This window comes from Lacerta agilis, chromosome 8 (genome assembly GCF_009819535.1).
Source record: "Lacerta agilis isolate rLacAgi1 chromosome 8, rLacAgi1.pri, whole genome shotgun sequence".
In the NCBI taxonomy this organism is placed as follows: Eukaryota; Metazoa; Chordata; class Lepidosauria; order Squamata; family Lacertidae; genus Lacerta; species Lacerta agilis.
Window position 1 is genome coordinate 23,717,489 of NC_046319.1, and position 21,363 is coordinate 23,738,851.

Below are 21,363 nucleotides of genomic sequence, written 5' to 3' on the forward strand. Positions count from 1 at the left end.
ATTCTTCACTAAGAATGGGGTAGGCAGCATGACCAGGGGTCAGAGATGATGGGAATTTTGGTCCAAGAACATCTTGAGGTCCTCAGGCTGGGGGACAGAATCTTGAGCCAGACAGACCAATGGCTTGATTTTGTATAAAACTGGTTCATCAAATCATGGAATTGCAGAGTTGAAAGGGACCCCAGGGATCATCTAGTCCAACCCCCTGCAATGCTTCTTTATGCAAGTGGTTTTGCCCATTTTTAGCAGAAGCTGATCTTACCCAGGACTTGTGCAAACAGATAACAGCTGCCTTATACTGATCTGTCAGGCTCTGAACTGTCCATTCAGAAGCCTAGCTTGCCACTTTAAGCAGTATATGAATTAACAGTTAATTTAAAATAATAATTACTGTTGGCAGCAGGTCTTGGGCAAGGGCCCTGAGATCCTTTGAAGTGGAGGCACTGGCGAGTGGCCCCTTGAAACTCCTGTATATGAGGTATATGAGGTCTTCTGATGGGGAGATTTTGGGTTTCCAAGCTTTTAGTGTGATGGGCTGTGGCCTGTGGAACTCCTTACCGGTTGAGTTTTGGTGGGAGCTGTTCCTGCTCAATATCAGATGATGTTTTAGATGACAGACCTTTCGTACCTGATTTTTTTTTATTTTTTTGCCAACAAGCTCTTACTGATGTGTTTGTGATGTTTGTATTGTGCTTTTCATTTGTATACCGCCTTGCGATATTTTCTTTGACAAGGTGGCTCATAAATATTTAAATAAAATTAAAAATTAAAAATTTATGGTGTAGATTATGTACTATACCCTGCAGCCGCAAACCCTTCTTGATACATGTACCACTGCAGACATGACCTGTGGTGTGTGTGTGTGTGTGTGAGAGAGAGAGAGAGAGAGAAGAGCTCATTTCTCCTCTGCCTCCCACGCATCTGTATATCTGTATCTGTGGAAGCCCCCCATCCCCCTGAATCCTCATTCTAGATCTAGATTGTGAGAGTTAATTTGTCTCAATGCCTGCCATTTTGGCAGCCAAATGCATTTGCTGATTGTTCTCCATTGGGGCTCTGAACAGCATAACCTGAACAGGAGGGAGATGTATTGACATAAAACAACCAGGCTGCTGTTTGAGTCTGAACATATGTAGATGGAAGTCCTTGTCAGGGAGGGAGGGAGGGAGGGAGGGAGGGAGGGAGGGAGGGAGAGATGGGATTTCAGTCAGTTCTGCAGAAATTACCATGGCAACCAATTATTCAGGCCTAAATTATAACTGTTCATATCGCCAGCGAAAAGCAACAGTAGATTTCTCTCTCCCCCCCCCCTTTTCCCCTGTTGTTAAATGGAAAACTTGAAGGACACAGAATTATTAGCCAGCGCTGTCTTCGTGTGTTTCTATACCTATGATTTAGATCCAGCTTTCCCAACCTGGTGCCCTTAGACTATAACTCCCATGGGCCCAGGCTAGTCCAAAACATCAGGAGGGGCCTAGATTGAGATTTGGGGGCTTATATCAAGTTTGAGCATCCATCTGGTCATGATGTGAGCTGGTCCAGGGATGCTCAAATATTTGCAGGCTGGAGATGGTGCCATTCACAATCTGAGAGAAGGTAAAGGGATGTTCTCAGGTCATTGGTGAGTTTGCTCTGTGCATCTGGTGACACCCGCACCCCCCCCCCCCCCGCGCAGGCCACTCTTCCATCTGCATAGCCCCATCCCAGGTTCTCTCACTCATCCTAAGCTGTGATGAAAAGGTGACATTCTGGGGGGGAAAAGACCCACCATCATTTGTTGTTTCAACCAAGATGCTCATGCATGGAACACTGGATAGAATGACATCATGACTATAGAACCATAGAACTGTTGAGTTGCAAGGGACCCTAAGGGTCTTTTAGTCCAAGCCCCTGCAATGCACGAATCACAGCTAAAGCATCCCTGACAGGTGTCCATCCAACCTCTGTTCAAAAATTTCCCATGAAGGAGAGTCCACCACCTTCCAAGGGAGTTGGTTCCACTGTAGAACAGTTCTTATCATCAGAAACTTCTTCCTAATGTTCAGTCAAAATATCATTCTTGTCATTTGATTCCATTGGTTCGGGTCCTACCCTGCAGAGCGGGAGAAAACAAGCTTGCTCCATCTTCCACGTGGCAGCCCTTAAGATATTTGAAGATGGCTATGATGCCACCTCTCAATCTTCTCTTCTCCAGGCTAAACATACCCAGCTCCCTCGACCATCTCACATAGGCTTCCAGACCCTTTATCATCAGCCAGATGTTTGCACAACAGTTTTGGTGCTTGGGCAGCAGCTGTAAATACAAGCAGCACCAAAAGCTTCAGGATTTGCAGGGCAGCGGCAGTGACTTCCTATGCAGAGCATTCCACTTGTGCCAGAGGATGCAGTTGGGTCTGCCCCATTCTGGGCTTCTGTCCCTGTCCAAGGTGCTGAAATCTTCCTGGCTTTATCACTGCCAGCCTCTTGGCGCAGCATGTTCCGTACTTGCGGCCTTTGCCAGATGGAAAGGGAGGCTGCAAAAATGTTGCTCTAAAGCAGTCCTGGTCTCTTTTGGATCCATGGCATAAGTCTGTGCATCTGGATAAGACTGTTTTCACATTACATTTAAGGCATACGCTCAAGACAATATCAAGCGCTTGCATGACACAAATGTATTCCTGACCATTGATCATGCTGGCTGGAGGTGATGGGAGTTGGGAGTCTAACAATGCCCAGAGGCCCCAGGATTCCCCATCTCTGGTTTTTTGGATCATATTTATAATGCTTGAACCATTGACCGCAACTTGGTCAGGTTTTTCTTTAGTGGTTCTTTTCTTTTTTACACAGACAAGCAAACTTTAACTGCACACGTTTGACAGATTATTCTTGTGAATGGAATATATTTTAATTGTTTTTCATTCTGAATTTTCAAATGGCTGCCACCTGCCCATGGATCTGCTGTTGAAAGGCAGCTAATGACAATAATAACGACAAGAGAAAGTTGCCTCCCGTTCTTAACAATCAGAGCCGTGCCTTTGAAGCTGCCCAGGATGGGGTTTTAAGCAGTCCCATTGCTGACAGGAGAGCTGACCGTTCTCTGCCTTCTGCCTCTTTCCCTAAGAACATAAGAATGTAAGAACAGCCTGCTGGATCAGGCCAATGGCCCACCTAGTCCCGCATCCCGTTCTCAGAATGGCCACCCAGATGCCCCAGTAGGAAACCTGCAAGCAGGACCTGAGTGCAACAGCACTTTCCCAGAAACCAGAAACCATTAGCTTTACCACTTCCAACAGTGGAGTCAGAGTAGCCATGGATAGCCTTCTCCTCCATGAATTTGCCTCATCCAATTTTATGACCCGTCTTCCTTTAACTCATGCATGCGTGTTTGTTTTTGTCGAAATCTAGGGGAACCACGACGACGAAATCTCCGAAAACGAAGAGGAAGCAGGAGAGAAATCAGAGAGCGAAGGCAGCGACTATTCCCCCAACAAGAAGAAGAAGAAGAAGCTGAAAGAGAAGAAGGAGAAGAAGGCCAAGAGGAAAAAGAAGGAGGAGAACGAGGAGGAGAACGAAGAAGGAGTCTTAAAAGTAACCCTCAACTCTAGATATCTTGGGATGTGGCAACCAGCAGCTTGGTGCTGTGATGGGGCTGGGTAAGGAGAGGGAATCACCTTAGTACTACAGACTAAGGCTGTGTGTACACATGCACCTGTGTGCGCGTGGTACCCATATGGGAACATCCTTGACTCGGCGTATTTGAAGTTGAGTTAGCCATGGGCACCCAAACCTATCTTAGGACCGCCTATGCGATGGTTTTCTTCTCAAGTGTGTTGGCATGACGAGAGCTGATCCCTGGCAGCTTATGTCTTAGGCTTGTCATCTCTTAGGGTGACCAGAAAGAACCACAGGCAACAATTGTTATCATTATTTTGATTGCATTTACCTTTTCCTCCAAGGAGGTCAAGGTGGTGACCATGGTCTTCCCACTCCTCCTTTAATCCCCACAACACCCCTGTATGGTGGGTTAGACCGAGAGGCAGTGATGGGTCCCCAAGGTCACCCAGTGAGCTTCATGGCCGAGTGGGGGAATTGAACTCCTAGTCTGCCACTCAAACCACTACACGACACTGGCTCCCTGCGCCCCTGTGGTTTCCAAATGGCCCTCTGGGTGGGCTTTTGAACTGCTTGGTTTCCACCAAGGACCCTTGGGGAGTGTGCTTCTTTGGGGTCCAGGGAAGGGTCTGTGATGCCCCAGTATTGTTGAAGCTAATCGGGATCAGGCCTCATGAAACACGAAGCTCCAAGAAAGTCACATGGAGCTTCTTATTGGAGCACGGTAGGCTTCCAAGGTGTTTTTCTTCCCTCTGAAGAGGCACTAACCATGTCTCCCTCCCTTCTAAATCAGCAGCCACTAGAACGCCACGGGTACAAGGATGACTACAGCCAGGTGAGTGTGCCTGCTGCAACTCTGTGGGAAGGTGGGGGGGGGAAATGTCTGTAAATGGATTAGTGGGTCTGGCTGTTCACCAGAAGGTTGGTGGTGCAAGCCCACCAAGGGATGGCTGTGGGCAGGATTCCTGCATGGTCCCTTCCAATTCCACAATTCTATGACTCCTCTGTGATGCTGTTTGCTAAGCATTTCACCCAGAAATGCTTGCAGAAGTTTGTGGGGAAGCCTCATTGTAGCTCTTGGCTCTCTTGTAGGAACCCAAAACCTCGGCTCAGCTCATGGAGGAGTGGGGTCTGGATGATGTGGACTATGCCTTTTCTGAAGAAGACTATCACATGCTGACAAACTACAAGGCCTTCAGCCAGTTTCTCAGGTAGGTAATGCTGTTCCCTGCCTGGCTTGATCTGGGCTGGTGTTTGTGTGTCTGTGGACTTGAACAGGTGTCCTGGATTTCTGTTAACAGTCCTTTCTGCTTCTTCTCCAGACCTTTGGTTGCCAAAAGGAACCCCAAAATCCCCATGTCCAAGATGATGACTGTTCTGGGTGCCAAGTGGAGGGAGTTCAGTGCCAACAACCCCTTCAAAGGCAGCTCAGCTGCTGCTGCTGCAGCCGCCATAGCGGCGGCCGTTGAAACTGTTGCCATAGCTCCGGCGCCACTGACCCTCAGCCCCCAGCAACTGCTGCCACCACCACCCACCATCAGGAAAGCCAAAACCAAGGAGGGAAAGGGTAAAATGGGGTGGAAGAATGCGAATGGATGTACTAGTTGTGATTAATAGAACAATGAGGGCTGGGGAAGTGTTAAGGCCAACAAAAAGTTCATAAAAAGTTGGAGAAAAGAGAGAGAGGGAGAGGGAGGGAGGGAGGGAGGGAGAGAGAGAGGGGGGGGGGGGGAGAGAGAGAGAGAGATGAGCCCAGGAAAGTCTTGAGCCCTTGATAACTGCTGAATGTTCAAACGAGGGAAGTACTTGGGATTGATTTTAGGGCTCAGGAGAGGTAATGAAATTCAGGTGGTCTCCATCACAAATGCCTCTATGTTCCTGCAGGTCCTGGTGTGCGGAAAAAAATTAAGAACACCAAAGAGATCAAGAAGAAGGGAAAAGGGAAGAGAGTGGGGGCTCTGAAATTCCGCTTTGGGGGAATCGCCAACAAGAGGAAAAAGGGCTCCTCGGTAAGTAAGCTCCTGTCTGTACCTGGGCATGTGCAGAATCACTGCTCACATGCCTGCAACCTTTGCAATAATAGTGGCAGTCCCCTGACCTCCCCAGCTTCCTCGCATCCTCATGCCTGCCCCACAATTGCACTAAGTCACTACTTTTGAGATGGGATAGCTCTTGTTCAAAGAGAGGTGGGCAGTGGTGTAGTGGTCTAGGGGTGTGAAGGGTTGAAGTCCTGTTACTCTTTCTGAAGCTGGGTCATGGTCTCCAGGGTCCTGTGGCTGCCCAATCATCATGAAGAGGGAGCATTTTAGCCAACGAGAAGAGGTCTTCTCACCCTCTGTGCTGATTGGAGCCAATCATAGTGGAAGGAGGCAAGTCGGCCTCTGAGAATGAATTGCTCAGGTTCCTCTAGAGAAGACACACAGGAAGAAGACCTAGGAGAAATTGTTTTGCGTGCTCCAGGACTAAGCATTTAGGTCTTCATTTTCAAGGGAACCCAAGTTCTGCTATGAACAACATGGAAAACAAGTTGGTCCACAAGATTGTATTGGAGCACTCCAAATATGTTCCCTATGTAGGTTCACGGAAAATAGTAGATCAAGCTGAAAGGCAGTACAAGGAGATCTGCATTGATCGCTGTAATGCATCCCTAATTACATTGTCTAATGCTAGAAGGTGGCATGGGCTGGTGGCCGGAAGGGTCCCCAGTGTCAGCAGTGCTAACCACGTGGCTTCCCTTCCAGAGCGAGGAGGAGGAACGGGAGGAATCCGACAGCGCCAGCATCAACAGCTCCTCAGTGCGCTCTGAGTCATCTGCTGTTCTGGGCAAGAGGGGAAAGAGGCGGAAGAAGAAGAAGAAAAGTAGGTCATCACCAGGCGCTTCTCTCAGGGTTCACCAGGGCTACCCATGGGCAGGGGCACAGCATTGGCTGGTGCAGGGCTTCATCCTGACAGGGCAGCACACCAAGAGCTATGTACACACACTTTAGTGCTGGAGAGAGTGCTCTTGTGCTCAGGTCCTGTTTGCAGAATTCCTAAAGGGTGTCTGGGGGGCTCCTGTGAGAAGAGGATGCTGGACTGGCCTGATCCAGCAGGATCTTCTGATGTTCTTATGTTTTGATGTGTACGGGTAAGACCAGAAGCAGTGGGTAGTGGCTGGGGCAATGGTGGCTGTGGGCACAATCTTTTCCGGGCACCTCCAAAGCCATTGAGCTCCTTCATCTTGCTCACTGCCCCGTTGGTGATGGGAATTTACATAGAGCTGAAGAAGGAAGTTGGAAGAGTGACCCTCTTTCTCACTTCACCCTTCCCTTCTATGTGCTTTCCAAAACTCAGATTCATTCTACTGGATCAGGTATTTACTTAGGTGGCAGGTGGAGAGAGAAAAATGACCAGAGGAGGTGGTGCCTATGACACTTGCTCAAAAATCCGAATGAGCCTATGGGCCTAAAAGGGTTGGTGATCCCAGGGCTGGAGGGTATCTCCATCAATGACTATTTGCCATGATGGCTTCATGTAACTGGTAAACTGAGTGGGAATGAATGCCACTCACTGTGGATCAATGGTGGGAGACAGCTATTGCTTCGTGTCCTCCTTGTGAGCTTCACAGAGATAGCAGCTTGACCATTTTGGGAATCTGTGCCCCCCTCCCATCCCAGATCCTTGGCCATGCCAGCTGGCACTGATGGTAGTTGTGGTCTAACAACATCAAGGATGACCACCGGTTCTCCACTCCTGACATAAGCCTTTGGCATCAAGGCTCTTTCGGTTCTGAAACTAGTCTTGAAGCCAGGCTGATAATCCTTTCCCCACAACCATGTCTGCAGCTGACCAGCCACCACTGACTCAGTGACCTTGCCTACCCATCCAAAATGGTTTTTAAATGTATAGTTCTGTGTCAGTGTCTATAATTCATGTACAGGGAATGAGGCTTCCATCCATTACCGTGTTGAAAAACAATGCATTTGATAGCCAACAGCAAATCCATTTTTTGTTGCTCTGGAGTAAACGTCCATGAGATTAGGAAGTATCCTGGCAAAAAGATGAAGGAGGAAATGATCAATAATAGGACCCACAAAGGGGAGGATGAAAGTCCAGGAGATTCCTTGGAATCTTGTTTTTATGATTTAAGTTTGATATATCTCCGTAAAATTTTAATTTGAAAAACCAAATAAATTAATTAAAAAGAAAAGGAAGTATCCTGGTAATACTATAAGCTATGATGGCTATCTTGGATATTATTCATTGTTTCGATGGATTTGTTGTTGCTTGCTTTATATGCTATTGTGTTTGATAGCATAGTGGTTGCAACGTTTGTTGTTTCCTAATGCTGTTGTGAGCCACTTTGAGCTCAACATTTGTTGCTGGAAAAGCGGGATGCAAATATTAAATCGACTCACCTCAACTAATTGAGGAATCCTTGATAAACAGTCCAGAACGATGTTTCCTTCACCTGGCTTTTGCCTTCCAGTTGAAGAAGGAGACGGCTACGAGACAGACCACCAGGATTACTGCGAGGTGTGCCAGCAAGGAGGGGAGATAATTCTCTGTGACACCTGCCCCCGGGCCTACCACCTCGTCTGTTTGGACCCAGAGCTGGAGAAGGCGCCGGAAGGGAAATGGAGCTGCCCGCACTGTGTAAGGAGGTTTGGCGCTTGAGAGTCAGCCACTGGCAAGAAAAGGGTGCAGAATGTGCTTTGAGGGAGATTTCTAACCTGTGTGGCAGACAATGCTCTGGAGCTAATTGCTGAGCTGAGGAAACTCTGCAGCACTATAATTACCCCAGGGAATTCAGGGTATTGTAGCTCTGGGAGGGGAATAAGGCACTCTCCTAGTACCTCTCAGAACCCTTAACAACTTACAATGCCCAGAATTCTTTGGGGGACTGTTTAAAGTGGTATCGTAGAGCCTTAAATGTATGGTGTGAACATTAACTGTGGCGATGGGGAAGGTATCTAGCTTCAAGGATGCCATATGATAATCAAACAGCTCTGGATATCAAATGCAGGTGTCAAATATTAGGCAAATGTCTCTGCAGAGAATATCTGGATAGCTTTGGGTTTTTATTATAAAACTGGTACGGTATATACCAATGAACATTCCAAGGCCATCCCCAAGTGGTTTACTTACTAAAATAATTTTACACACCCACCCACCCCTACCTCACAATATTTTATAAGAATTAAAAGTTATTAAAAATTAGGCCTGTATTTACTGGTATACCAAGTAATGCTGCTTGAAGCAAGCGTTGCATGATTTCTTGTGTTCCTTGGGAAGTGACATCACACTGGATTCAAGCATATCCCCTTAATAAGGACTGATTCTAATGATCAGAACATAAGGATTCCTGTGTTTGCCTTAAACACACATTCCATAGATGCAGTCTTTTATTTCATCCTCAGGGGGAGAAGAGACTTCACTTCCTAGAAGCATACTTTGTAATTTCTGTCAACTTGCACAAATATGTTTTGCCTGACTGGTGCCATTTCTACACCTTAAGCAAGCCAATAAATTTGCCCCAGTCTCTTATGCACAGCTGCTTTTAAACTGCCTGATAAATCTCCCAAGTAAATTTTACTGGAGGCCATTGCAGAGGAGATGAACATGGCGGGCCCAGAGTTGGGATGTGAAACATTTCAGCTCTGCCTTCCCCCTTTACACCAGGAAAAATCAGCGTCACATGTTCTTCTGACCTGCCCCCTGTACAAAGACCTGAGGAGCGAGATCATTACTCCCCTCCTACTTTCCATCCCAGGTCGCTCATCAGCGGCCGCAATGTTTTACTTGTTAGCGGACCAGAACATCCAGACAACAGAGAAGGTCGCCAGATTCATTGAGAGGGCAATGAGACTAAGGGCCACAATTTGACAGACAACTCGAACGAGGCCACCATTTGAACGGCCTTTTAGCCTGGGGGTTTCATACGATTTATCAGTATATTTATATATTTGTGTACCTGACTGGTCTTTCTCCAGTATTTTTATCTGTTTTATCTGTATTTTTAGTCGCAATGGCCTGTTGGCTACGTGAATAAAGTTTGTATTTGTATTTGTACACCAGGAAAAAGAAGGCATCCAATGGGAGCCGAAGGAAGAGGACGAGGAGGAAGAGGAGGTTGGCGAGGAAGAGGACGACCACATGGAGTTCTGCCGCATCTGCAAGGACGGAGGGGAGCTCCTTTGCTGTGACACCTGTCCATCCTCCTACCACCTGCACTGCCTCAACCCACCTTTGCCGGAGATACCAAATGGTGAATGGCTCTGCCCCCGTTGTACAGTGAGTGTTTTACCAGCATTCCTCGTGCCATCTGCTCCCTTGTGCCCCCTGGCAGTGGGGCCGGGCTTGAGGCCGACAGCTCGGGACCTCCAAGGTGGGACTGGGACAGCCAGCAGCCGGCTCTCCTCTGCCAGGTCCTAGCCTGGATCCTGAGGTTCTCTTTTGCCCATATGCATTCACTGGAGAAGAACGCAAAGCCCTGCCACCGGTCAATCCCCCTAGAGGTGTGTTTGGGGAATTTTGCCTGGCAGGGAGCAGGGGTTCCACCCTCTCTTTCCTGTCTTCTTTTTTAAAAAGTCAAATCCTCACCAAGTACAGTGGAACCTCGGCTCCCGAACGCCTTGGGAGCTGAACGTTCCGGCTCCTGAACGATCGAAAACCAGAAGTGATTGTTCTAGTTTTCGAACGTTCTTTGGAAGCCGAACATCCAGTGTGGCTTCCACTGCTTCTGATTGGCTGCAGGAAGCTCCTGCAGCCAATCGGATGCTGCGCCTTGATTCTCGAACTGTTTTGGGAGTCGAACGGGCTCCTGGAACGGATTAAGTTCGGGAGCCAAGGTTCCACTGTAAAGTTTCAGAATGGAAAAGGCACCCCCCAATTATTTTTGTTCAGTTTTCTAAAAATATATATAAGAAAGGTATAGTTTCATCTTTGCAGATCCTGCATCGAAAAGTTGAGTCAAAACAACCCATATTTAAGGGGTCTTCCTACTTTATAATTCATATGCACAGTTTCTGCCTTCCTGTCTGGGGGGCTAGGAATTGTCCTCTCTCTTCCCCCTGCTTTGCTTTCCATTCTCTTTGCCAGATGGTTGCCCAGGCCTCCCCCTCTCCCTTCTTTTAAACTGTAAGCTCCTCAGGTCAGAGACCCTTCTCCCTCCCGCTGCACCCCCCCAGGCTGGTTGTGTACTCCGTACCACAGGCAAGTGAGAAGTCCTGCGCTCAGATCTTGGTCTGGATCTTGCGGGCGAAGCCAATTGTAGATTGTGTGCGTCTCGCCCTCTTTCGTCCTCAGTGCCCGCCGTTGAAAGGGAAAGTGCAGCGGATCCTCCACTGGATCTGGCAGGAGCCCCCAGCCCCACTTGCGCCAGCCTTGCCCTTGGTGGATCCAGAGCTGGCTGCCCTGCCACTGAAGCCTCTGGAGGGGATCCCCGAGAGAGAGTTCTTCGTGAAGTGGGCAGGACTGTCCTACTGGCACTGCTCCTGGGTCAAAGAGTTGCAGGTGAGTAGGCAGTCACAGCAGGCCCTGGGGAGGGTGGGGGGGAGTTCTGCATGCAAGGCATACGGTCTACCCACTGAGCTACGGCCCTTTCTCAGTGCTCTCCCTTTACAGCTGGAGCTCTACCACACTGTGATGTTCCGCAACTACCAAAGGAAGAACGATATGGACGACCCTCCGGCTTTCGACTACGGCTCGGGCGACGAGGACACCAAGATAGAGAAGAGGAAGAGCAAAGACCCTGAGTACGCCAAGATGGAGGAGAAGTATTATCGCTACGGGATCAAGCCTGAGTGGATGATGATTCATCGTATCCTCAACCACAGGTGAGGAGGCTCACGTTGCACCTGTGTAAATCGGATTTGTTGGCTCGGGAAGATGGTTTCGCAAACATCAAACAATTAGAGGTCAAAGGACAAGTTTTCGGCAGACTGGCCTTTGCTTATCAATCTTATATCTGGGGATCTGGTGGATTAGCTGCAAGTGTATATAAAATGGTTTGGTCTTTTTTAAAGGGAAAACGGTCAGATGAAGAAGATGTGGATCTAATTAACAAAGTTTCTTCTATATTATAGTAGATATAGTAATAGTAAGAATAATATAATAATAATATACCATTTTTTGTCAGAAGACCACAGGGAGGTTTGCAACATACAACACAAATGTCATAAAATAATATCTGCACAACATGAAATATACTGAACAGAAGATTCTTAATCCTGCTTCTAGAATATGTAATCTGAATCCTGAAATACTGTTCATTGGTGGACTGGGGAAGGTCTATGGCTCTGCTTTGAAAAACCAGCTGTGTCTTCTGCTTCCCAGCTTTGACAAGAAAGGAGATGTCCACTACCTGATCAAGTGGAAGGACCTGCCGTATGATCAGTGCACCTGGGAGGTGGATGAAATTGACATTCCGTACTACGAGAACTTCAAGCAGCAATACTGGAATCACAGGTCAGGGGGTGAGGCACTGTGCAGCATACGTCGATGTGGGGAGGTCAGCCAGGGGCCTAATGCATTAAGATCATCAGAGAATAAAATCACAGAATTGTAGAGTTGGATGGGGTCCCCAAGTACCATCTAGTCCAACCCCCTGCAATGCAGGAATCACAGCCAAAGAATCCCTGAGAGCTGGCCACAAAACCTCTGTTAAAAAAATTCCATTGAAGGAGAGGCCGGCACCTTCCAAGGGAGTCTGTTCCACTGTCCAAAAGCTCTTACCACCAGAAAATTCTTCTTCATGTGCTTACGGCATTTATAGCCTGCCCTTTAGCCAAAAAAGTCCTTAAGAAGCGTTGCCATGCCAGCAGTGCCAATTTTGCCTGTTTCCCCTTAAAATAGCTAAAAAATGGCAATTATTATTTATTTGCGAACAACTTTTCTGTTCCAATTTTCACTGTTTGGAATATGGCGACCCTACCTTAAGAACTTAGAACCACCAGTGCTAAGATGGTCCCTGTCCTCAGACACACAGTTTAAAGAGACAAGACACAAGAGGAAAAAAGAATGGGAAGGAGGAGGGAAAAGCAAGCTCAAACACTTCTCAGTTGTTGTTGTTGTTGTTTATTAAATTTGTATACTGCCCTTCATCGGGAGATCTCAGGGCGATTCACAACATAGAAATACAAGATAAGAACATAATAAAAACAAGAGCAGCAGAGAATGGAGGATATATACCGGTAGATTCTGTTTCTGTGTCAGTTCTACATCCAGCTTCGCTCTCACTCTTCCATTCCCATACTACACACCTATCCTTGCACTAGCCCTCCCTCCTCTGTCCCCTTTCCCTAAATCAGCCCCTTTGCTCTTCCACCTTTCACCAGGAGAAGTTGGAGTGTTTATGGATGTTCCACGTCACCCCAGCAGCTTAGCCAGCCCTGTCTTATTTCAGTATATTGAAGCCAGGGCTCTTACAGCTAGTGGCTAGAGAGGTTCCCAATCCTGCAGTCTGTGTTTACGTCCATTTTGTCATTGGGTTCAAATTGACAAAGATCCCTTGCAAACGTTGTTTCTGTGGTTGTTGCAAGTGGCCGAAGAGATCAGCCAAAGTTGGCTTTGCCAACAGATATGTCATGTCTCTGGTGGGTGGGTGTCAGTTTTCATAGCTCAGTGCTTGTAATGCAGAAGGTCCCAGGTTCTTGTAATGCAGAAGGTCCGAGGTTTGATTCCTATCATCTCCAGGAAGGGCTGAGAAAAGACCCCTGGCTGAACTATGGAGAGCCTGGATAGATCAATGGTTTGACAAAAATAATAATCCTAGAATTGTAGTGTTGGAAGGGACCCGAAGAGTCATCCAGTCCACCCCCCTGCAGTGCAGGAACCACTTGGTCTAAGGCGGCTTCCTGCACCATACTGACTTTTGATTTTGGTCCCTTGCAGGGAGATGATGTTGGGAGAGGAGAGCAGCCAGACCGCCAAGAGGCTGAGCAAGAAAGGGAAGAAGTTCAATGATGAGAAACTAGAAAGGCCTCCAGAATCGCCTCTTGTGGATGTATGTTGGAAGGGGGATATGGAAGGGGAGGGAAGAGCTTGTTTTACCCACCCCCTCCTCGTACACGTTTCTGTTTCCTAGATGACATTTTGTCCCCCTTAAAAATGGTTATTGAAAGCTTCTTACACTTTCTTTCTCACCTTTTGGTCTGCTTCCGAGAGTTCAGCAGGCATTGGCTGCGCAACATCAAGAATGCCGTCGCAGTCATAAGGGCTGGCTGCTTGGTTTTAAGCAAAAGGAAAGAAAACTTAGATCAGCCCTTCGCAGTTGCATTTCGAAGCAATGGAAGATTCAGTTGCATACCTGTCTTTTAGTATTAAAAAAGTGATGAGTCAACTAGAAATGTCTTCCATTGCTTGACGGCTTTAATGGTATGCCTTGTTTTCTTCCTTCCCCTGCAGCCCACCGTAAAATTTGACAAGCAGCCGTGGTATATTGATACAACCGGTGGGACGCTGCACCCTTACCAGCTGGAGGGTCTCAACTGGCTGCGGTTCTCCTGGGCGCAGGGAACGGATACCATCCTCGCTGATGAGATGGGCCTTGGGAAGACCGTCCAAACCATTGTGTACCTTTACTCCCTTTACAAAGAGGTAGAGAGGCCTCTCTTGTGCTATCCCTGACTTAGAACCACAGAATCGTAGAATTGTAGTGTTGGGAGGGACTCCCAAGGGTCATCTAGTCCAACCACCCCTGCGCAATGCAGGAATCACAGCTCAAGAATCTCCAGCAGGTGGCCACCCAACCTCCGCTTAGAGACCTCAAATGAAGGAGAGTCCATCACCTTCCGACGGAGACCATTCCACCGTCAAACAGCTTTTACTGTCAGAATGCCCTTCCTGATGTTTAGTCGGAATCACTTTTTTATTTTGCAATTTGAATCCATTGCTTCAGGTCCTCCCCTCTGGAGCAGCAGAAAATAAGCTTGTTCCCTCTTCCATGGGGCAGCCCTTCAAATATTTAAAGATGGCCATCATATCCCCTCTTGGTCATCTCTCCTCCAGGCTAAACAGACCCACAACCATTCTTCCTTACCTGGTCTCCTTTGCAAGGAGGTTGTTTATGGGGAAATCCCTCCCCTTTGCACAGAGACACCCCTCTTTCTCCGAACAGGGCCACTCCAAGGGTCCGTATCTCGTCAGTGCCCCCCTTTCCACCATCATCAACTGGGAGCGGGAGTTTGAGATGTGGGCGCCCGAATTCTACGTGGTCACGTACACGGGGGACAAGGAGAGCCGGTCTGTGATTCGCGAGAATGAGTTCTCCTTTGAGGACAATGCCATCCGGAGCGGGAAGAAAGTTTTTCGGATGAAGGTGAGCACTGGTTGGCAGGGAGTGAGCAATCATCATTTGCTTATGAACATAGAAAGCTACCTTACGTCACGATGGACCACTGCTTCATCTAGCTCAGTATTGCTGACACTGGCCGGCAGCCAGGGTTTCAGGTGTGGATTGTTCTTCCCAGCCCTCCTTGGAGACGCCAGACATAGTGGGTTGTATCCAAAGTAGCTCTACGCAGAGGAGACCCATAGAAATGACTAGGCATAGCCAACTTAGGCCCCATTTGCACCACAAAGCAGTATTATACCACTTTGAACAGTAATGACGTAGCCCCCACTGAATCTTAGGAACTATAGTTTGTTAGAGCTGTTAAAATTTTTTGGGGAGACCTTGGTTCCCCTCACAGAGCTATAGTTTAACAGAGCCACAAACTCTCAGAGTGGTTTAATAACCCACCATGGGGAACTTTGAGAATTATAGCTCTGTCCATGGAATAGGGGATCTCCTTAACATTTCTCATCACCCTCAACAAGTTACAGTTTGGGAAAATTTTTTAGACCATCCAACCTTTGTTATGCTAAACCATAGTTAAAACAAGCTGCCGGTTCATAAACCTGCAACAAACGATAGTGTCACATCCTGGTTTGTTGGGCAGAAAACTAAGCATGGCTAGTCTGCTAGTCTGCTGGGCCCGGATCTATATGCTGAAGCAAACCATAGTTAGGCTTGAACCAAAGCTGACTTAGCTTTGTGTGTGAACCAGGGCCATCATGGAACTCGGAAGCTGCCTCGCACCAGGGCAGAATGTTTGCCCGCAAACTCCATCTTGCCTATTCTGATTGGTAGTGGCACTCCAGACATAGCTGAAGGAAGAGGTCTTCTATTCGCTCCTTGTAATGAGAGATGGCAGGGAGCAAACCTGGGACATTCTGCATGAAAAGCCGGTGTGCTGTGAGCTCTGGGCCTCTCCCCAGATCACGCCTCTCTTGCTGGCGACATTGTCTCCTTGTTTCCTCTAGAAAGAAGCTCAGATCAAGTTCCATGTCCTGCTCACATCCTATGAGCTCATCACTATTGACCAGGCCATTCTGGGATCCATTGAGTGGGCATGTCTGGTGGTGGATGAAGCCCACAGACTGAAGAACAACCAGTCCAAAGTAGGTGCACCTTTTCAGGGCAGGTTGGCAGAGTTTGGTGCAGGGGTTGAATGACAGATGTGTTTCCCGAACTGCTGATAGCCGAGGCATGCTCCTTTCTGGACTCAAAATTGGAGGCACCACATTGACTTTGCGTGAGAACAAGCTGGATTGGGGAATGTGTAAAGAGACACAAGGTTGCCTGTCCCAAAAGGAGCCAACAAGAACATCGCTCTCCAAATGAGGTAGATCATTGCTCTGGGGGTGCCTCCTAGAATCACAGAATTGTAGAGTTGGAAGGGACCCCAAGGGTCATCTGCAATTCAGGAGGTAAAGCTAAAGAATCTTTAATGGATGGTGATCCAACCTCTGCTTTAAAGCCTCCAAGGAAGGAGAGTCCACCACCCTCCCACTTGATGGTGGGGCACCAGTTTCCAGAGCAGCCTCTTAATCCTGCATCACATCACATGGGTTAGGAGGGTCAGTAGTCAGTGGCTTCTCTTTGAATGGAAGATTATGTGATGGTTCTACTTCCAAGATCCTTTGCCATAAGCTCTCTGTCAACCCCTCCCTTTTTCTCCAAAGTTCTTCAGGGTGCTCAACAGCTACAAAATCGACTATAAACTGCTTCTGACTGGAACGCCTCTGCAGAACAACCTCGAGGAGCTCTTCCACTTGCTCAACTTCCTCACGCCAGAGAGGTTCAAGTGAGTATTTAAAGACACCAGAAGACCCCTGCTAGATCAAGCCAATGGCCCATCTAGTCCAGCATCCTGTTCTCACTGTTGCCAGCCAGATGCCCCAATGGGAAACCAGCAAGCAGCACTCAAGAATGAGAGCACTCTCCCCTCCTGTCGTTTCCTGCAACTGGTATTCACATGCATTGCTACCTCCAGCTGTGCCAGCAGAGCGTAGCCGTTGTTGCTAGTAGCCATCAATAGCCTTTTCCTTCGCAAATTTGTCTAATCCTCTTTTAATTCCACCCAATTTGGTGGCTGGCACTGCCTCATGTGGGAGTGAGTTCCATAGTCTTAACTATGCATTGCGTGAAGGAGCACTTTTTAGAATATGTCCAGAATCTTCCAACATTCAGCTCCGTTGGATGTCTATGAGTTGTTGTGTTATGAGAGGAGAAAACCTTTTCTCTGCCCACTTTCTTGATGCCATGCATAATTTTATAAACTTCCATCGTGTCGCCTCTCCCTCATTTTTTCTCTAAACCAGGCATAGGCAAACTCGGCCCTCCAGATGTTTTGAGACTACAATTCCCGTCATCCCTGACCACTGGTCCTGCTAGCTAGGGATGATGGGAGTCATAGGCCAAAAACATCTGGAGGGCTGAGTTTGCCCATGCCTGTTCTAAACTAAAAAAAAATCCCAAATGCTGCAAGTAATGTCCTTCCTTACGTACCTTCCCAAACAGATTTCCTCAAATGTGTGCCCTCCAGCTGCAACTCCCATCGTCCCTAAGGGCTGATGGAAAATGTGTTCCAAAACAGCTGAAGGGCACCATATTGTGGGAAGCTGCTCCATGGCACACCATTGAACAAACCATAGTGCGAGGCTGAAGCCACACCTTATGCTTTGTTTGGGACTGTGGATGTGCCTGTGGTTGGTTGGTGGTCTGCATGAAGACTTTTGGGTGACTAGGCCTGGTGTAAATCCTAGTCTTACCCATTGCCTGGTAAGCCTCGCAGGGCTGCTTTCCTGCTGTATTTAAGGCTCTGTTTACCAGATGCAGCCTGCAGCTCATATTTTGGTGGCTCGCCCACGTGCCGGAGAGCAGCCCTTCACAACCTGCGCTCAGGTATGGCTGCCCAGAGCTCCAGCCTGGCCAGCTGGCAACAGGACCTTCTCCAGACATTGCCTTGAATGTTGGAGTTGACTGGCATCCCACACATAATCCATCCTCTGATGTTCCACAGCAACCTGGAGGGCTTCCTGGAAGAGTTTGCAGACATCTCCAAGGAGGACCAGATCAAGAAACTGCACGACCTTTTGGGACCTCACATGCTCCGGAGGCTGAAGGCTGATGTGTTTAAGAACATGCCTGCCAAAACAGAGTTGATTGTCAGGGTGGAGCTGAGCCAGATGCAGAAGTGAGTTCTCCCCTTGCAAGACATGCTGGGCCAGGCAATAGCACTGTGACTGAGCCCTATGGCCCACAGCTTGGAAACTGGGGGGCAGGTGGGGTGCTTTTTTCTTTTTGCAGTGGTCCCAGTGGCCCAGAAGTTATTTCGTCTGCACGTGGGCCCCCAACTTTACTGATCCATTACCATAGTTAGAGAAATGGTGGGTGTGTCTATTATTATTACTGGCAATTTTATCAAGCTCTTTAGCAGGAAGAAGCTCCCATATAAGTTCATAGTGGCTTCCACAAAAAGTCCTTGTCCTCAGACTTGTAGTGGAAAAGGGAATGTGAGAACACCTGCAACTCCCCACCCTCCACAAAAAATGCACATGTGAAACACAGACCCACCCATCCATCATTTATGATACAGTCACAGGCCCGTCAAAACAGAGTAGACTGTATCTATCTATCATCTATCTATCTATCTATCTATCTATCTATCTATCTATCTATCTATCTATCTATCATCTATCTATCTATCTATCATCTATCTATCTATCTATCTATCTATCTATCTATATCTATCTATATCATTAAAGCATTCACTTATGGCAAATACAATGTGATACAAAGCATGAAACACACACGTCTTTAAGGGGCAGCATGACACAAGCATCAAGCATGATGCACGAATTGCAATTTAGAATAATAGTCTCATCTTGTAAGAACTTTGAGCAGAGAAGAAGTTTGGAAAAGCGAGCGACACCCCTTCAAAAAGGAGGCAGTGCTCCCAGCTGACACCCACCCCGAAAATGTCCCCCAAAAACTTTTTAAAAAATGTAACAAGGGGAGCGGTCTGGGAGGGTGGTGGTGGTGGTGATCCCACGAGCTTCATTCACTAGTTTTTCACGAGGCCGATGGTGCCAGCCTTTTACACATGGGGTCTCCACTTCCCTATTCCCCCATTGGAAGGCCATTCCAGAGGCAGCCTGTTTGCCATCATTTTTTCTTCCAGGAAGAGAGAGTGCTAGGGACTTGTGTCCTTGTTTACTTACAGGTTGAGCAGATGGGAAGCCAACATGCTCCCTCAAAGGCCACTGCCCTCCTGCTCTGTGGGGCTGCTTCTTAACAGCTGCTACTCCCAAAACTCTTATTTTCCCTTTCACTCTTCCTGGCAGGAGAGTATGGCTTTTGTTCCAAGCTCCAGAAATATAAGCAAAGCATCACAACATGTTGAGGAAGTCCTGGTAGCTTTGCAGATGTATATGATTGCCTAGGGAAATGCTCATATCCCTCCCCACCCCGTTCACTGCAGGATAGTGTGTCTAGAATTGTAGACTTGCAAGGCACGGCACCCAAAGGGTCATCTAGTCCAACCCCCTGCATCTTTATTTTGCTTGTGGCTGGGCGGGGATCTAGCATGCCCATTCAGCACCCTTGTGAGTCATGGAAATGTTACAGCTTCCAGGGGAAGCCCAGAAGCCCCTTAACTAAGGTGCCCTTTCCCCGCTTGTGTTCACACAGGAAATACTACAAGTTAATCCTTACAAGGAACTTTGAGGCTCTGAATTCGAAAGGTGGAGGCAACCAGGTGTCCCTGCTCAATATCATGATGGATCTCAAGAAGTGTTGTAACCATCCGTATCTTTTCCCCGTGGCGGCCGTGGTAGGTCTGTTTCTATTTCATGCCTCCCCCCTCCCTCACACACACACACACACACACCTTTGCTCCAAACCAGAGCTCAGATCAGTGCACTGGGTGGGTTGCCTTCCTAGGCAGTTGTCCATCATAGAATCATAGAGTTGGAAGGGACCCTGAGAGTCATCAATTCCAACCCCCTTTAATCTCAGCTAAAGCACCCATGACAGGTGGCCATCCAACCTCTGCTTGAAAACATCCAAGGGAGGAGAGTCACTAAGGGAGTCCAGATGGACTTAATAAAAGTGCAGCAGTGGGTCTCCTCTGTATGAATCAGAGTTGGTGGTCACCAATGTGCACCTTTGTCTCTCTTCACCATCTCAGTCTGGGGAGGTTCTGAATCTCTGGGTGGAGTCAAGGGTGGTTTGGACATGGATGAAGAGTCTGAAGCTTACTCCAGCCAAGGCAGAGTTGCTTTAGGCCAAGAGGCCCAACAACCCAGTGTTAAGGGGTCTACTTGCTCTGGATGAGGTCACTCTCCCCTTGAAAAATCAGGTTCACCATTGGAGGTGGGGGAACTCCTTGACCCAATTTTGCTCTTTCATAAGAACATCAGAAGAGCCTGCTGGATCAGGCCAATGGCCCATCTAGTCCGGCATCTTGTCCTCACAGTGGCCACCCAGATGGCACTCAGCAAGCAGGATCCAAGCACAAGAGCCCTCTCCCCTCCTTTGGCTTCCAGCAACTGGTATTCGTTACTGCCTCCAACTGCAGAAGCAGAATATATCCCATAAACCTTTTATTTTCTTTATTCCATTTGCTTAAGAGCTCTATGTGTCCGTTACTCACAGTATCTTAAGACAGCAACCAACAAAATGGGTTGTCTCCTGCTAAGTCCTACTCAGAGCAGACCCACTGAACTTAATTGGGCCGAGGTTAACCATGCCCATTAAATTGCATGTGTCTACTCCAAGTAGGACTGCTGTTGAATGTAAACGGTGTGTTTATCTGTTTTGTCAGCATTATAAAATATTATCATTTGTGAAGTCATTCCTGGGACATTTTGGTAGGTCCTAACTACTGTAGATTTTGGATTTTTTCTTGTGGACCTCTAAGTTATTAAGGACATAAGGAGAAACTGCTGGATTAGGGCAGTAGCTCACCTAGTCCACCATCCTGTTCTCACAGGGGACAAGCAGTTACCCCAAAGAGAAGCCCGCAAGCAGGACCCAAGCCCTCTCCACTCTTGCGGCTCCTAGCAACTTGTATTCAGAAGCATGACTGACTCCAGCACAGAGAGTTGGCTTAGACTGAGCCAGACCACTGGTCCATCCAAGACCAGGTGTGGCTTCATCCCTCTGGAGACACTTCTTGCTCAATCAGCGGCCCCCTAGCAGAGGTCATGTGCTGTGCAGGAGCTGTTCCCTTGCAGGCCGGACTTAGCCATACCCCACTCACTTCCCTTTGCTCTTAGGAAGCCCCGGTATTGCCAAACGGATCCTACGACGGCAGCTCGCTGGTGAAGTCGTCTGGGAAGTTGATGCTGCTGCAGAAGATGCTCAAGAAGCTGAGGGATGGCGGCCACCGGGTGCTCATCTTCTCCCAGGTGTGAACAGGTTGAGCAGCAAAGGCTGCATCCATGCGGCCATTCATTCCATTT

General features: G+C 47.9%; 1 protein-coding gene across 3 annotated transcripts in view; it reads left to right on the plus strand.

Moving 5' to 3' along the window:
* Positions 1-21,363, plus strand: part of CHD5 (chromodomain helicase DNA binding protein 5) — a 53,883-nt gene that overhangs the window by 7,695 nt on the left and 24,825 nt on the right. For 2 of the 3 annotated variants that reach the window (XM_033156561.1, XM_033156560.1), the window contains exons 1-17: positions 4,688-4,802; positions 4,914-5,158; positions 5,476-5,600; positions 6,333-6,450; positions 8,060-8,226; positions 9,649-9,864; positions 10,879-11,085; positions 11,197-11,408; positions 11,908-12,039; positions 13,465-13,576; positions 13,978-14,169; positions 14,690-14,890; positions 15,877-16,014; positions 16,579-16,700; positions 17,919-18,092; positions 19,589-19,730; positions 21,178-21,309. In XM_033156561.1, the coding sequence (XP_033012452.1) occupies positions 4,708-4,802; positions 4,914-5,158; positions 5,476-5,600; positions 6,333-6,450; positions 8,060-8,226; positions 9,649-9,864; positions 10,879-11,085; positions 11,197-11,408; positions 11,908-12,039; positions 13,465-13,576; positions 13,978-14,169; positions 14,690-14,890; positions 15,877-16,014; positions 16,579-16,700; positions 17,919-18,092; positions 19,589-19,730; positions 21,178-21,309 (2,730 nt within the window). In that variant the 5' untranslated portion in view covers positions 4,688-4,707. Of the gene's footprint in view, positions 1-3,384; positions 3,568-4,683; positions 4,803-4,913; positions 5,159-5,475; positions 5,601-6,332; positions 6,451-8,059; positions 8,227-9,648; positions 9,865-10,878; positions 11,086-11,196; positions 11,409-11,907; positions 12,040-13,464; positions 13,577-13,977; positions 14,170-14,689; positions 14,891-15,876; positions 16,015-16,578; positions 16,701-17,918; positions 18,093-19,588; positions 19,731-21,177; positions 21,310-21,363 lie in introns of those variants that run through there. The other variant, XM_033156562.1, reaches the window with a different exon arrangement.